This window comes from Drosophila subpulchrella, unplaced genomic scaffold, assembly GCF_014743375.2.
Source record: "Drosophila subpulchrella strain 33 F10 #4 breed RU33 unplaced genomic scaffold, RU_Dsub_v1.1 Primary Assembly Seq16, whole genome shotgun sequence".
In the NCBI taxonomy this organism is placed as follows: Eukaryota; Metazoa; Arthropoda; class Insecta; order Diptera; family Drosophilidae; genus Drosophila; species Drosophila subpulchrella.
Window position 1 is genome coordinate 1540802 of NW_023665498.1, and position 17267 is coordinate 1558068.

Genomic DNA, 17267 nt, shown 5'->3' on the forward strand with positions numbered 1-17267 from the left:
TGACTTCACAGTCGAGTATCTAAAGGGAAAAGATAACTTCGTGGCAGACGCCCTTTCTAGAATAACAATTAAAGATCTTCAAAATATCACTACAAGACAAAAAAGTAGACAAAATTCCTGCGCAGGAAAAGATAAAGTAGAATTGCCTAGGCAATCTCAAGTAAAGGCTTCTAAGCCCAACGTATATAAAGTCATTAACAATGACGAAGTACGTAAAGTAGTGACCTTGCATGTAAATAATAATCTATGTTTTTTCAAACATGAAAAAAAAAATTACAGCAACATATGATGTTGGAGATTTGTATACTAATGGAAGTCTTGACTTATGTCAGTTTTTCCAAAGGCTTGAACTGCAGGCTGGTAAACAAAAAATTACCCAACTCAAAGTGGCACCATGCGAAAATATCTTTGAAAATATTTCAATAGCTAATTTTAAAAAAATGGGCAACAAAATATTAAAATCATTAAGAGTAGCGCTACTCAACCCGGTGACTCTAATAACAACTAATAATGAAAAAGAAGCAATATTGTCTACATTACATGACGACCCTATTCAAGGAGGACATTCAGGTATAACAAAAACCTTGGCCAAGGTCAAAAGACACTACTATTGGAAAGGAATGAGTAAAGAAAGAAAACAGTACATACGTAAGTGTCCAAAATGCCAAATGTCAAAAACGACAAGACATACTAATTTGTTCTAAAGTACGGTCCAATAAAGACGTTCATTACGGACATGGGAACAGAATACAAAAATTCTTTAATCTAACACCTATGCAAAAACTTAAATACCAAACATATAACATCGACAGCACACCATTATCAGACTGTTGGAACTGTGGAACGAAGCCACAGAACCTTTAATGAATTTATACGTACATACATCTCAACTGATAAAACGGATTGGGATATATGGCTAAAATATTTTGTTTATTGTTTCAACACGACACCCTCTATGGCACATGATTATTGTCCATATGAGTTAGTGTTTGGTAGGACTTCGAATTTACCAAAACATTTTAATAGCGTAGAGAGAATAGAACCTATTTATAATATAGATGATTACGCAAAAGAAACAAAGTTTAGATTAGAGCAAGCTTTCAAAAGAGCCAGATTAATATTAGAATCAAATAAAATAAAACAAAAATGTCATTATGATAAAAACTGTTTAGATTTTGAACTAAAAATTGGAGATCAGGTTTTATTAAGGAATGAAACAGGTCACAAATTAGAATACAAATATACGGGACCATATACAGTAATTGGTATAGGAGATAATGAAAATATAAGAATTTCAAATATTAATAAAAAAGAACAAAAAGTTCGTAAAGATAGGTTACAAATTTTTATTTCATAAAAACTTTTATACAATTTTTACGTATGGCCATACATAGAATAAATACATTGAATAAATACAAAGAACAAATGCGTGGAATAAATAAATAAATAAAAAAAAAAAAAACAAACAACAAAAATTTTACAAAAAAAAAATAAATAAAAATATAAAAAAAAAACAACACAACATGATATCAATATTTTCTGATTAGAACAACATTTTTGAATAACATAATGTTTTCCAACTTTCTTATATTTCTTTTACGATACAAAATAATTTTTATAACTTTGGAATTTTCAAATATATAAGTACTAGAAGATAATTTAAATAACTAGAAATAATTTCATTTTTATTACTTAAAAAAAAAAAAATTTAAAAAAAAAAAACAAAACATATTCTTTAGAAAATAACTTCATTACATTACGTTATTTTTCAAAAGGAGGGAGATGTAGTATGCATGTATCATTGTAGGGAGTACCCACTGTACCGACACCAACATTGTGTTACAGTGTACTTAAAGAAATACAAAACTCTCGGCCGCTAAACTCGTGCGGCCAGCCAAAATAAGAATGCGACTCAGAGCCCAACTTATGGGAAGTGCTAGTGTCAGCATATTCCCATGGCCTGCGTACATACAATGAATGAATATACAACTTCTCTCGCGCTCTCGCTGCTATCAGCCAAATACATTTGTGAGCATATACTTTTATATATACATGACGGCCGCTGCCAATGTTTGCAGGCAGCGCAGCCGCAAATAGCTAGCTGTAAGTCCTCGAATTATGACAATCAATCAATAAAGAACAAGCTTGGCCGTTGGCCACTATAACCAAATCTTTTACTTTATTCTAAAGAAGATAACACACATCAATAAATATTATTATTATTATTATTCATTATTCCCACAGTCATTACAGACCAACCGTCAGTACCGGTTGCAACCGATCTTAATATTCCCGAGGGACTGCCGTTAGCAGATCCTGACTTTCGAAAACCTGGTTCCATTGACCTAACCTTAGGGGTTGATGTATATTTTCGAGTAATAACCGGTGAACTTCTTAGACAAGGACCTAATAAAGCTTTGGCGCAAGGCACAAGGTTTGGATATGTAATCACAGGTTTTCTCAATAAAGAAACGTCATCTGATACGGAAATCAACCCTCTTTTGGTAGAAGACGCAGATGATTTTGCAGGACCGAATGCTGCTTATGAGCTAACGAAAGATAAAAATCCGGTGAATCAATTTGATGTTGAATATAGCAAACGGCAGAATGAGATTTCTATCGATAAAGATAGGATTCATTTATCGAACTTAGCATTGCTGGATCATAAAATAGAAGACCCTGAAAATATATATAGCCAATCAAGAACTAGCGACACTGACTCGTCCGATCGAGAATCAACCGCAACATATAATGGTTCATTGCAGCTGACTAAACTTTATACTGCAAGAGAAAAACCAATTAATATAGAACCGAATTCTCATCAACTCAAAACCTACAAAAAGTCTGACTTTTGTTCAACAATTCTAAATTTAACCAAGAAATATCTAAGTTTTGCTGCAGAAGGTTCACATACCATAGACGTGCCAAATGATCAATTTCTACGAGGGCACAATTTCAGTCCCCACGGTAATGTCAATTTTATCGCAAAGGGGAGTGTTAAGCACCATCAAGAAGATATGAAGGACCTTAATCACGAACATAACCCTCCGCAGCTGAGGGAAGGATCCTCCACAGTCAATGATTTGTTAGATGCTTTCTATACAATTCCTTAATTGAGGGTACCCCTCAATGGGGGGGGGGGGGGGGGGGGGGGGGGGCGTGCGAATGTTCGTACCCAAGGGTGCTCAACATGACCAGCACTCAACAAATCGAGCAGTAGCCAAGTTGGGAACAGTACCACGCGCTTAGTAGCACCCACCGCAGATGAGAATTGCTGATCAGCATATTATATGTCTCACCGACTCAACGGTACACTGACCCGCCAATGAAGTCAGCACAAACTGCTACCATAATCAAAACTCCCTGACCTACCTACCTACCTACCTACTTTAGAATATATCTTATTTTACTAATCATTACACTAAACTTCCGTGTTCCAAGTAGTTTATAAGCATGTATCAAATGAAGAACTGATTTATCAACGCAACCTATAACTCCGCGGTTCTACTTTCCACCTCCGGGAATAGAGCTCGTAGTCCTACACTATCTCAACTAGGAGCTAACCACGTTAGCTCAACTTCAGCGCAGTTACCGCATCGCAGTAACCATCGTTACCATTGCCGCGACGCGATCGTCTTGCGAGTGTCTACTTCGGTTAGGCACAAACAAAGAATAATATGATTCAAAGATAATTTTAAAATGTTGACCAAGCTGTGCCAACTCAAGTTGTTGCGATTAAATCAGTAAAGAACATCTGCCTATTAGTATAAGACGCGCAAAAGCTATAAAACATTTAAGGTTCAAGCTTAAATTCACAATTTTCTAAAATGATATTGACTCATTATAAGTAAAATTTTAAAATTCCAATGCATGAAAAACCAATGGTGTGTAGCTTAACTCATGGGTTCTATTTATTTAAAATGTCTGTATTGTTTTCATCTTTATTAGTTTTTACTATGTCGTAGTCTTCTAATGGTTTAATTTTTAATTCGTTTGTGTGGATAATTTCGTTTTTGTTTGCAGTGTTTAAAATTCGGACAAATTAATTTTTATATTCTGCAATGGAGTTTCCAATGAATAATTCGTTTTTTCGTTTGATTTTTAATTTGTTTATGTGGATAATTTCGTATTTGCTTGCAGTGTTTAAAATTCGGACAAATGAATTTTTATAATCTGGAGTTTCCAATTAATACTCCGTATTGGATTTCTTGGTTTGGTATAAATATATACCTGGTTGCTGCGTTTATAGCAATTTTTCGGACAACTTCGACCTTCCTAATTATTTTAAATCTGAAACGTACTTTATGCTTTTTGAAATCATTCTAGCATTAACAATTGATTGTTTACAGTTTTCTTGTTTTCATTAGTAATCCTCTTGGACTAGATTTCTTCTTAACCTTTTTTTTCTCATTTAATCCCTTTTAAATTTGACCGATAAATTGAAAAACTCAAGCTGGTATTACATCTTTGTAGGTATACCGTCATACTGTACGGCTGTGTCCACGTCAGAGCGAGACTGAAAGATATATAAACCTCCCCAGACTCTACTTTTTGAAAAAATAAAAATAAAAAAATTAACTTTGGTGTTTTTTTAACTTCTACTCTTGGGAATATCATTCAGAATTTCGAATAAAGTTTTGAAAATATCCTATTGCTTCCATAGGAATAATCGAGAAAATATTGGAATTTTTTGTTTGAAAAATTATAACTTCGCTGGTTTTTGATATATTATTTTCTTCTCTTAGCGATATCATTATTCAGAATTTTGAATTAAATTTTTTTAATTCGGACTCTATATCATATAGCTGCCATAGAAATTTTCGTGTAATTAATGGTAAACAAAAGGAAAATAATTATACCTTCGTTATTTTTGCTTAAACTCACTTCTTTTCCGGTAAATTAAATTTGTTTAACATTTCAGAATTACGAATAAAATTATTAGGAAATTGAACTACTTTATCATAAAACAGCCAAGAGACAGAACTAAGAAAAAAACAAGGAAGAACGCTATAGTCGAGTACCTCGACTATCAGATACCCGTTACTCAGCTTAAGGGACCAAAGGGAAATGGGGATATGCAAGCAGCAAAGCGAGATTTAAAGACGCCACCTACCGGCGGTAGACAGATTTAAGCGTTATGAGCGTTAGAGTCGGCGTGGCAAATGTTTTTTTGGATCAATTGATAGGTATTGACGAGATCAATACATTTCAGTTAAAATTTTTCATTTAGCATAAAAATTGTGGGCGCCACAGGCTTGGGCGGTTTGTGGGCGTTATAGTGGGCGTGGCATATTCGCGTAACAAACATGCGCTGCGCACAAGGCTACGGAATCTAAATCTGAGATCCCAATTCTCTATCTTTGATAGTTTCCGAGATATCCACGTTCATATTTACGATTTTTTGAAGTTTGTAGGCGGATTCTGGGCGTAAAAGTGGGCGTGGCAAACTTTTTTTGGGTCAATCGATAGGTATTGATGAGAACAATACATTTCAGTTAAAATTGTTACTCTAGCATCAAAACTGTAGAAGCCACAGTTTAAGGCGGTTTGTGGGCGTAAGAGTGGGCGTGGCACTCTACTGAAACAAACTCAGGAATCTGCACGCCAAATCTCAATAGCCTAGCTCTCATAGTTTACAAGATCTCAGCGTTCATCCGGACAGACAGACAGACGGACATGGCTAGATCGACTCGGCTAGTGATCCTGATCAAGAATATATATACTTTATGAGGTCGGAAACGCTTCCTTCTACCTGTTACATACTTTCCGACGAATCTAGTATACCCTTTTACTCTACGAGTAAAGGGTATAATTAGTGCGGATTTTTACTATATGGTTAACATTTATAACAGAAAAACGGCAACACAAAATGTCAAAAATGTACATTTTGGTTAACATGCGTTAAAAAGCGGAAAAATTGATTAGATCGACTCGATTGCTTAGGTGGATCACTAATATATACTTGCGTTGCAAACTTATGAACGAAATCAAAATTTCAGTATACGTCATACATTTGTGTTCCTCTAATAACGACGTCAATGAAATTGTGAACATTAAGTTCCGCTTTTTAAATACTTTTTCACCGGGCTGCATATAAGGACACCTTTTTTAAAATAAATAAAGTCATCGTTTCGTACAGAACATGTTTTAACCAACGGTTAATTTTTGGTGGCCTTGAGGCTGTTTCAAAGTCACTCAATAACACAACACACAACTCGTCGCGAGTCACCATTTGCAGTATGCAACAGGACCATTTCGGCTAATTAAAAATCGGGTTGCTTAAACTAACTTTGAACTATTTTTTTGTAACGCCGTGGTGTACAGAAAATTTAAAATGTCGACGAACATCGGATTTTCATACTCTTTGCGTACCTGTAGGTGATAAGTTTGTATGATATTTTAACTAACTTTTAAGGAAAAGTTATTCGTAGAAATTTTAAAAAGTTTGACTTTGTGGTCCTGTGTAATTCGTTTTTAGAACAGTATGCATATTTTTGAATATTCAGTCCATTTTGGTGTTTTATTTTTGTTGGCGGTGACAAGTGGCAGTTTTTTCCAGATGTATCCATTTCGTCCATTTTGTTTGGTCATTGGCTTTAACTGTCCCCGAAGTCACAAATCTTCCCAAAAGCTCTTCGGCTGATATCAGAGGGGGCAAGGGATGCCGAGTGATAATATAGGGCGAGAGCTCACGATAAAGTACCGTAAGGGTGTTCGGAATTCAATTGATAGGGTCAGTTAGACCAATTGAATGCAGCTAGACTGGCGGTCTTGACCAACAAAATGCTTTCTACTTAGCACTCATTAAACAAGACTACAAGTAACGGGTATAAAATTCTGTAAGTAAAAATAGGTAATAAAATTATTACCTGACCAATTTGTTCCATCAATTTATATTGGTTTAATTGAAGAAAGCTTCCAGATTTTTCAATCGATATTCTCCTAGACTCTCGGAAAGGACGTCGTCGACTGCAATGTGGACTTCCAAAAGGACTACTATAGGGGCTATATGGCACATTCGGATAGATGGGGCGACTTTCAATTGATTGAAGTTTTGATGCTGTAGGGCACTTTTTAAAGAATTCGTTGCCCAAACTTAGGCAATGGTCAATTTCCTTTGAAGTCTTTGGCACACATTCCAACATTTCTGCGAACTCTGGATCTCTGGAATCAGTGCAGTATTGTTTTTGTATGTTTCTTAGGAAACAAGAATCTGGATTCCGGTAATTACTCAAAGAACTTTGCTCGAGGTAGAATTCAATAGACTGAGATTTAATAAACTTCTCCTGTTTATCCAATTTACTTCCTTGGACAAGATCAATTGTCTTATGCGGATTGACAATCAGGTTTCCATAAAAACTACTATCGGTTATAGAAATCTTTGAAAATTGGCCAAACTTTATTGAGGACTGCGGTATTTCAAAATTATAAAGTTTTGGACTTTGAGTAATATTTCCTCCGTCTGATATTTTCTTTTCAACTTTCAGACCTCCATTTTTCGAAGTATTTATTTTACCCTGAAAGTCAAATGCCTTTAAATCGTTGCTTTTAAACTCAATTTTCTCAAGACTTTCCTCATCACAACCTCGTTTTTGTTCAGTCAAAAGTACGAAATTCGCATCATTAGTTTTATGCCCAATTTGAACGTAATCAACTTCTTGCATCTTCACTTCCTGATTATTCTTTCCTCCATCTGATTTTATTGATGGTACAATTTCATCCATTTTGGATTTTAGAAAGTATTCTGGCTGCAAATCAAAAATAAAATGTTTTGTTAAATTCATTAAATAATTTATTAATTTTTTTCCTGGATATAATAATTTATAAATATTTTCAAGTTTGGTTTAAAAATAGGAGCCAAAAATTACAGTTATTTGAGATTTTGGTTGGAAGGGGTTTTTAACCTGCAATAAAATCGATCTTATACCCATTACTCGTATAGTAAAACGGTATATTGTATTCGTTGAAAAGTATGTAACAGGAAAAAGAAAGTGTTTCAAACCATATTCAGTATATATTATCTTGATCAGAATCGGGAACTACTTTACAAGCATAAAATATAATGCAGGACTAGTTTAGATTACGAAGGCAGAAATCTATACTTTTCCTTTAGTTCAAAAACTTAGGTTTCACCCGTGAATCACCTGGTAAATCAACGGTAACGTGTCACGCTATATAGACATTTGTATGAAATGTCTGCATATTCACTCGTGACAGCTCATATGAAAGTGAGGGCTGATTTTACGCGTGCCGTACACTTGATGTACGAAATTTAAAAAACCATTAATAATTTCATTACAACAAATTTGTTTTTGATCATTTTTATAAAATAAAATACATACAAATTAATATTAAATTTATATTTGTTTTTGGATGTTTTATGATTGTTTTAAATAGTAAACTTAAGTTTTCCAAGAAGTTTTTCGCTTGGTTAATTTATTTTTCACAATCCTTAAACATTTGTCTGTAACCTCTGAGTCCTTGGCCAACGCTCCTGAAATAGGGTAAGGGCCAATGTTCAAAAAAATGCGTTTTACTTGTATATTTGTATATTTACCCTTTAGAGACTAACGGAACCAGAATATTCTACATTTTTTGGTAAAACCCATAAAACACCTTATAAATTGACTAACCTTAGACCAAGATCAATGCACAGCGTCTTAAACTTAAATATTAATATCACTAAATATCACTTTTAATCTTATGATAACTCTTCTTTGCACTATTTCTTTTGTTTTATCTTCGCTGTTGACGGGTGCAACTGCTCCTATAACCTTTATAAAGCGAAACATATCCGACTATACAATTTGTAATCCTTAATTAAAAACGCAATATGAATTTTTTAAAGTGGCTTAAATATTTAAATAAATATTAACGGACCCTTCAACACTGCGCCGACTTCTCTACTGACGTCTACAGCGGGGCAGTGTTTTTGGGACACAAATAAAAACAGAAGCCTTTTTGACATGCCACACCGACCCTACTTCAGATCTGAAGGGCTTTCACCCGATTAACACTCCTACAAACAGCCAAAATATCGGATTTTTTTTTTCCCCGATGAAAAACAAAACAAAACAAGAAAGGAAGTTAGCTTCGGCAAGCCGAAGCTTATATACCCTTGCAGCTATATTTATTAAATTTAAAAACACAAAAAATTATATTCCCAATAGTATAAGATAATATGTCAAAAAACACCGAAGCTATAATTTGTTTCATATTATTTTCCTACCAATTTTCCGATCGTTCCTATGGCAGCTATATGATATAGTCGTCCGATTTTGATAAAATTAAATTCGAAATTCAGAACTAATTAAAAAATGTTATTTCCAAGCGTTGGAGGTTATATGTTGAAAACCACCGAATCTATAATTTGTTTTCTATTATTTTTCCACCAATTTTCCGATCCTTCCTATGGCAGCTATATGATATAGTCGTCCGATTTCGATAAAATTTAATTCAAAATTCAAAACTAATTAAAAAATGTTATTTCCAAGCTTAGGAAGTTATAAGCTAAAAAACACCAAAGATATAATTTCTTAAAAATTTTTTTTTTCGATTATTCCTATAGGAGCTATAATAAATAAAATTTAATTCAAAATTCAGAACTAATTAAAAAATGTTATTTCCAAGCTTAGGAAGTTATAAGCTAAAAAACACCAAAGATATAATTTCTTAAAATTTTTTTTTTCGATTATTCCTATAGGAGCTATAAGATATAGTTGTCCGATCCGGCTGGTTCCGACTTATATACTACCTGCAAAAGATATAAGACTTTTGGGAAAGTTTCAGCCCGATAGCTTTAAAACTGAGAGACTAGTTTGCGTAGAAACGGACGGACAGACGGACAGACGGACATGGCTAGATCGACTCGTCTAGTCATGCTGATCTAGAATATATTTACTTTATGGGGTCGGAAACGTCACCTTCACTGCGTTGCAAACTTCTGACTGAAATCAATATACCCTCTGCAAGGGTATAAAAACGAAAAACCTGAGAAGCATCGCTTTTATCTCAAAATACTGCTATCACAAAAAATTTTCTTTCTTTCCTAACTTTATATTATTTTTCCTCTAAGCTATTATTTAAAGAAAGAAAACCAATTGTTGACCCTCAAAAAATTACATTTCTCAAACATCCATCAAAGAATACATTTAAATAAAATACCTACATTTTTATGCATATAGGCACTCAAAAAAGATAGAGACCCTGGATAGACGGACTCGGCTTGTGAATCTAATTAAGAATATATATACTTTATATTATCGAAAACGTTTCAAACTTCTGCCTGAAATTATAATACGCTTTGACAATGTCAGAACAAATTTGTATGAAAAAAAGAAAACATTTTCAAAAAATCATAAGAAAATATAAGCAAAATGATTTTTGAAAATTTTTTTTGCAGTTACTATTATTTTTGTTTGAAGAAACTTTTTGCATCAAAAAATTAAAGTTTTCAAGTCGAGGAAAAAAGTTTAAAAAGTAGATGTTTACACAAATTCATCCTTTTCAATAAGTACTGAATGGGTTATAAAATGTATTATATTATTCAAACGGCATTTAAATTACCTTTCCATTGATGCCAAAGTTAACAAGAAGTAAGTTCAAATTATGAGTATATTTAACTTTTGTTTTGTGAAAATACTTATGCCGACCAGTGTAGCATATGTAAATTCCAAAACATCTGCAGATCAGGTTTCAAGGGCTTATCGATACACAAATAATTGCTTTCTTATGGATCAATCGAGAGTCTCTTTCTTCCCCCACCAGCAATCTGAACATCGTTCGTCTGAGTATCGGAGTATCTGCTGGAAAAAATCTAAGAAACTAATTTGGGATTCGGGACTGATCCCTTTACTCCCACAGATTTTAAAAAAGCGGTCTTCTTGCGTTTGTGACCCAACTGACATTGTTTTTCAACTATCAAGGTCGACATTGAACTCTTTGAATTCAACAACTATTAGCTTATCAAAAAGTTTCGTAAAGCGATCATTGGTCTAAGTCACGGTCTATTTCCACGCTAGAGGCACAATTCCACGAAAATCCAATCCAATCCTGTCAACAAGTCCAGTACATTTAGGATGTATTTTTATATTACAATCTATCTTGGAAAATTTTTTATATTTTAAATTTATAATTTAAAAGCTTAAGATTTAAAAAGTTATTAATAGGGCGATATGCAAAAAAAATTATAAACACCTCAGTCAATTTGATACTGGGATTAAAAGAAAATTATAAACACATAAAAAAAATTATCTATCGACTAAGCGTGGCTCACAAAACACAAACAAAATAAGAGATTCCAGAGAGCTATGAGAAATAACACCAAATACAATTAAAACGCATGCATAACAGAGTACAAACTACAATAACAAATGAGCAGGTTAAGGTAGAATTTAGTTTTGTTAAATTGCAATTATTAAAGAAACAATTAACAATAAAAATTACGATTTAGAACACAAGCACGGCGGTAACGCTTGGCTCGGTTAAAACACAAAACACCAGTACCGCAGATATAAATAAAAACAAGGAAGAACGCTATAGTCGAGTAACTCGACCATCAGATACCCGTTACTCAGCTTAAGGGACCAAAGGGAAATGTAGATATGCAAGCAGCAAAGCGAGATTGAAATGCGCCACCTACCGCGATTTCAATACATGGTTATGTGGGCGGTAGACAGATTTAAGCGTTATGGGCGGTAGAGTGGGCGTGGCAAACTTTTGTTCTGTGTCAATCGATAGGTATTGATATATATTTCAGTAAAAATTCTTTATCTTGCATGAAATTGTGGGCGCCATCTAAATCTTAAATCCCAATCCGCGCTCATACTTACGATTTTTTGAAGTTTGTGGGCGTTAAAGTGGGCGTGTTAAGCTATGAAATCTTTAAGCCTAGCCTAGGAGAGTTGATAGGGACAGTTGATAGGGAGAGCGAAAGGCAGTGTGAACAAGCGAGATGTTGACATCTGGAGAAAACTGCCGCTCGACACTGCCTCCAGAAATTAAACGCCCTTTGGCATGAACACAGATTATGAAGTCTTAGTAATAATTGAGAAAAACCACAATAATCTCATGACACAATATGAATCATATTATTATAAAAAAAAAACAAGAATAGGACAGAATAAATAGCTTAACAACAGTTTAAAATATGTTACCCAACTAAATTAAGAAAGATAATCACCTGAGTATCGAAATAGCTACAAGTCTCCAAAATCAAGTTAGGCTTCTTAACAAAGAAATAGTGAACACCATAAATGGAATCGTCGTGTGTCTGTTTTCCATAATAAAACATTTATCATTTACATCATTATAAATCCTGAATAAGAGCCGACTAATCATAATATTCTCGTAAAAACAGTAGTAAAAAATAAATCAATCAATCACAAATCAAATCAAATCAAATTTTACCTTACCCAAAAATTGTACAATATAACCCTACTAATTGTACCAAGAAACGATGTAAAAATTTACAAAGCTCCAATTATCATTATAAGCATTACAATACTATTTATAGGCAAATTAAAGTTTTTTTAAAACATTACTAAATATATTTAAATATCTAGTAAAATTCCTTACAAATGAAAAACATAATAATATGGGTGAAATAATAATGACGCATTCAATTGAATAAATAATTAATGGATAAAAATATGAAATCAGAGCTCAAAAAAAATTTTAAAGAGGTTATAGTTGTATGTAGGCAGATTAAAAAAGAATCGTTGCTAGCCTTATACAATTCTGTCTTAATCAAATGCTTAACACAACACTTACACTATTAAAATATGTCTAATCCGCGGTCAGCCTAAGGTTTCCTCGGTTTCAAACAATACCCGCCCTACACTTACATCTTCCGAGTTATCCTCATCCACACTCCAGACTGAATGTCTTAGAAAATAAGAATGTCTTAGAAATAGAAAATAATAATAAAGAGGAAGCGGGAACAAGTACAAATCCATTAAAATGCATAGTCTAATTGGAGTTGTGTGAGACTAAGTAGCTGTTGGAAACTGACGGCTCGACTGGTTTTCCTTTCAACGTTTACTTTTCTTTCAGCAAATCCCCCTTTCCAATAGATGGGGAAAATTCAGCTTCGACCATAGATCTTCAAAACTGGGCACTAAGTGCCAAACCTAAGTCGGACAGAAAAATCTGGATAGTTGCTAACAGGTATCCCTAATTATCGCGCTTTCTTAACCTTTAATTCGGATAAGAATAACATTTTTTCGATTAGCGTTCCAATTCTTCATTCCGCATGTAGCACAACACACTGTAATATTTCTATAACGTAGTTGCCGATCAGACTTAAGTCTTTTTTTCTAACTTGCTCCAACTGCACTCGGTGACTGCAGAAAATGGAAATACCAATTGTGGCCCGCGGATCTCGCTTGGAGCTGTCTTGGCTCTTTCTAGTTATGACTCCGCCATTTTTCTTGGAGTGACAACGAGCTCCGTTGCCTTAAGGAAAGGACTACACGATGTGAGTCGCAGGATCCCGAATAGGAAGCAAAAACGACAACAAAATTTACTGGTCATCCGTCACGATCCCCTTTTATTAACCTGTTTGACTTGTCCTAAAAAAAATAAGAAGCAATTTAAGACAAGAAAGGAAGCAAACTTCGGCAAGTCGAAATTTATATAGGATTATGCATGCCGTTTCTATACTCAGAGCATATTCAGAGTTTTTCGACTTACAGAAATTTTAAGATAATGTTCCATGTAAATTTACTAGCGTAAATGTTTAACCGAAAACTAAATATAACTGTTTTGTATTATTTCGCCATTAATTTTCCGATCCTTCCTATGGCAGCTATATGATATAGATGACCGATTTTTATTAAATTGATTCCAAAATATTGAAAATAGAAAGGAGAAGATATTATGATCAATTTTCCAATTAATTGTCCGATTTTAATTATGGCAGTTATATGATTCTAAAATATTTTATGTATGATGTTCTTAACAATACCCTTGCAGAGGTTAAATTGATAACAGTCAGAAGTTCGCAACGCAGTGAAGGAGACGTTTACGACCCCATAAAGTATATATATTCTTGATCAGGATCACTAGCCGAGTCCATCCCTCTGCCCGCTTCTTAGCAAACTAGTCTCTTAGCTTTAAAGCTGTCGGGATGAAACCTTCCAAAAAGTCTTATTTCTATTGCAGGTAGTATATAAGTCGGAACCAGCCGGATTGGGGAACTATATCCTATTTTTATACCCGTTACTCGTAGAGTAAAAGAGTATATTAGATTCGTTGGAAAGTATGTAACATGTAGATGGAAGAATTTCCGACCACATAAAGTATATATATTCTAATCAGGATCACTAGCCGAATCGATCTAGCCATGTCCGTCTGTGCGTCTGTCCGTATGAACGCTGTGATCTCGTAAACTATAAGGGCTGCAATACTGGGGTTAGGCATGCAGATTCCTTCGCAGTGCAAACTGTTTCGTCAGTGTGCCACGCCCACTCTAACGCTCTAATGCTAGAATAAAAATTTTAACTGAAATGTATTGTTCTTATGAATACCTATCGATTGACCCAAAAAAGTTTGCCACGCTCACTTTAACGCCCGCCAACCGCCCACCAACTTCAGAAACCGTAAATATGAACGATAGAAAATTGGAATTTCAGACCTAGATTCTTTTGCCTTGTTCGCAGCGCAAGTTTGTTACGCGAATATGTCACACCCACTCTAACGCCCAAACCTGTGGCGCCTACAATTTTCATGATAGAAAAAAAAATTGTAACTGAAATGTATTAGTCTTGTTAATATTTAACGATTGACCCAAAACAAAATTGCCACGACCAGCATCCCAGGACCACTCCCTCTCTTCCTTCGCTGGCTGGTGTTCTTTGCGGGCTGCTTCAAGTTAGAGGCGCAAAAAGTAGGCCTCCATCCTCCACATCCTCTCCTTGGCCTCGACCACGTCGATCCGCTCCCTCTGGGCGCCTTTGGCTTTGGCATGGCGGTGCAGGATGGCGCCGTGGGTCGGATCTATCGCTCCTTTCAACCGCCATAATCGTTGCTCCCTGACCGGGAGCACTAGATGGCCTTTACTGCTATTTCCCTTTCCCCCCTTTCTTTTCTCTCTCCGGGCGTCCCATATGCTCTCTCGTTGGCGTTTGGACTTTTCTTTTGAATTTTAACTGCTGTCGCGTGTTCTTTTCTAGCCAAGCCCAACGGTCCCGATCCTTAAGCCGTACTTTTTCTCCCCTTTCTTCAGTGGCACGTAGTAGTCGGTTGTGTTTTGAACAATCAGATTCCTGCCCTGCGTGTGGCAGAACGGCTTCTTCAGATCCTTCTCGTTAAGCGGGTTGTTGACTCCGGGATGTGTTTGGATTAAGCGGATTTCTGGCCTGCATATGCTACTTAGACTCCGGCTTTAGCCTGACCGTTGCTACTGCCTGTCTTTGTGTCTGTATACATACCTATACCGCTAAAAACGGCTTTGGCCTGACGACTAAACGGCTTTTTGATCCTTATCCTTATAAAGATAATATCGTTTCACTGTTTACTATGTGTTTTTCCTTTCTGTTGCCTCGCAGTCTGTGTCAGCCTCCATTGCAAATCTTTCGTGGTGTCCGCATGCCGATGTTCCTCGCCTGTGCTTTTTTGTTGTGTTGTTTTAGCTCTCGAACGTGGATAAGAAAGATGCAGACATTCTTTGTTTTTATGTGGCTTATTCGGCAAATCAGCGCCGAGACTAAATCAATTACTTTATACGGCCGACGTATCTACCCTTCAGTTCTGCAGTAGGCACGCTGTGACATCTGAAGGCAAAAAGCTGTTTTTTTTTTGTGCCTAAAACGCTTTGCCGCTGTTGACGTCAGCAGAGAAGTCGGCGCAGCGTAGACTACTGCCGACGGAAACGGTAGTGCAATAAAGAGAGACAGATATTCGGAGATTTCCCCCTCTTTCTTTGTCTTATAATCTGCCTGCACTCCGCGTTCGCAGAAACAAATTTCGGCCGGTCCATTTTTTTTGCGTCTCCGTTATGTTCTGCTAGCGACTAAAATTTCGGCGGAAAAATGTTCGTGGAGCAGCGACATTTAAATCCCTAACATTTTAGAAGCATTATTGTACATAAAAAAAACAAATATAATTGTTTTATAAAAGTAAATTTTTTGATTACAGTAAGATTAAGTAAATTGAATTTACGTATTATGTTATGTTTACGTATTATACATTATTATTACAATATATTTTTTTTCTTTTTGTTATAGAAATTAAGTCCGTTAAAATTGATTTAAATATTTGAAACACTTCAATATTTTTAAAAAATTCGTGTTGTATTTTTACTCAAGAAAAAATTAATTAAATTGATTAATTAATTAAGTAAATAGTTTTCGCTTTAGAAAGGGTATAGGTGCAGTGGCGCGAACCTACACACATACGTACACATGTACTTACACTTTGAATTACGAACATTGTATTTAGCTGAATCAGACATTTTCGTGCAGACCAACATAACTGGCTCAGTCTAACGACCCTTCTAGGATCAGGAGATCAGAAGGGAGAACCAACCAACACAGGAATATGAAGATAATCTTAGTGTAAGTTAATATAAGTGAATATACCAGAAAGAAATAGATAAAGTGTGGAGGTGAAAAAGAAAATATGGATAGCAAAAAAATATAAATATAAAGGCAAAATAAAAAAAATAAAAATATATAAATATGCAATATACAAGTAAAAATGGGAATCAAACAAAAAATTTACACAACTTCTCAATAAAAAAATGGGAATAAAAAACTACACAACGTCAAACCTAAAAAAAAAAAATCTGAAGTAAAGTTTTTCCATTTGTCCAGTGCGAACACGGAAATAACAAAAATCAGAATCAAAACAAGATCGAGTGCTAGTTTGCCAGATATTAGGGAAGAACCTATTATTACAGATCAGATAATTTTACGACCTCCATCTGTTAGTATGAGCTCCTCAGACACGTCAACGGTTGACACCAGCATTAACTCGGCCGAAGTTTATACGTCCTTACGCATTTCAGACGCTATTAAATGTTTACCGGATTATAATGGGGACTCGAAATTACTAAGTAATTTTGTCAATAACTAGGGAAAGATACTCTCAATATAACAATAGATTACAATATAATGACAGAAATAGTAGGAGAGACGAAGTAAGGCGTAACTATAATAACAGAAATTACCGCTACTCCGGACGGAATATGGAACGCAGTTATTCTAGCGGCAGGAATAGGGAAGTCCCGGCATTTATGCGGAAGCAGGAATCATCCGGTAGATCAA

The 17267-nt window shown here is 35.0% G+C and overlaps 1 protein-coding gene across 7 annotated transcripts in view; it reads right to left on the reverse strand.

The window, feature by feature from the left end:
* LOC119559050 (calcium/calmodulin-dependent protein kinase kinase 2-like) overlaps positions 1-17267 on the reverse strand; it is a 118873-nt gene that overhangs the window by 80413 nt on the left and 21193 nt on the right. For 3 of the 7 annotated variants that reach the window (XM_037872178.1, XM_037872183.1, XM_037872182.1), the window contains exon 2: positions 6870-7748. In XM_037872178.1, coding sequence (XP_037728106.1) covers positions 6870-7748 — 879 coding nt within the window. Of the gene's footprint in view, positions 1-6869; positions 7749-17267 lie in introns of those variants that run through there. The other 4 variants (XM_037872180.1, XM_037872185.1, XM_037872184.1 and 1 more) reach the window with 2 other exon arrangements.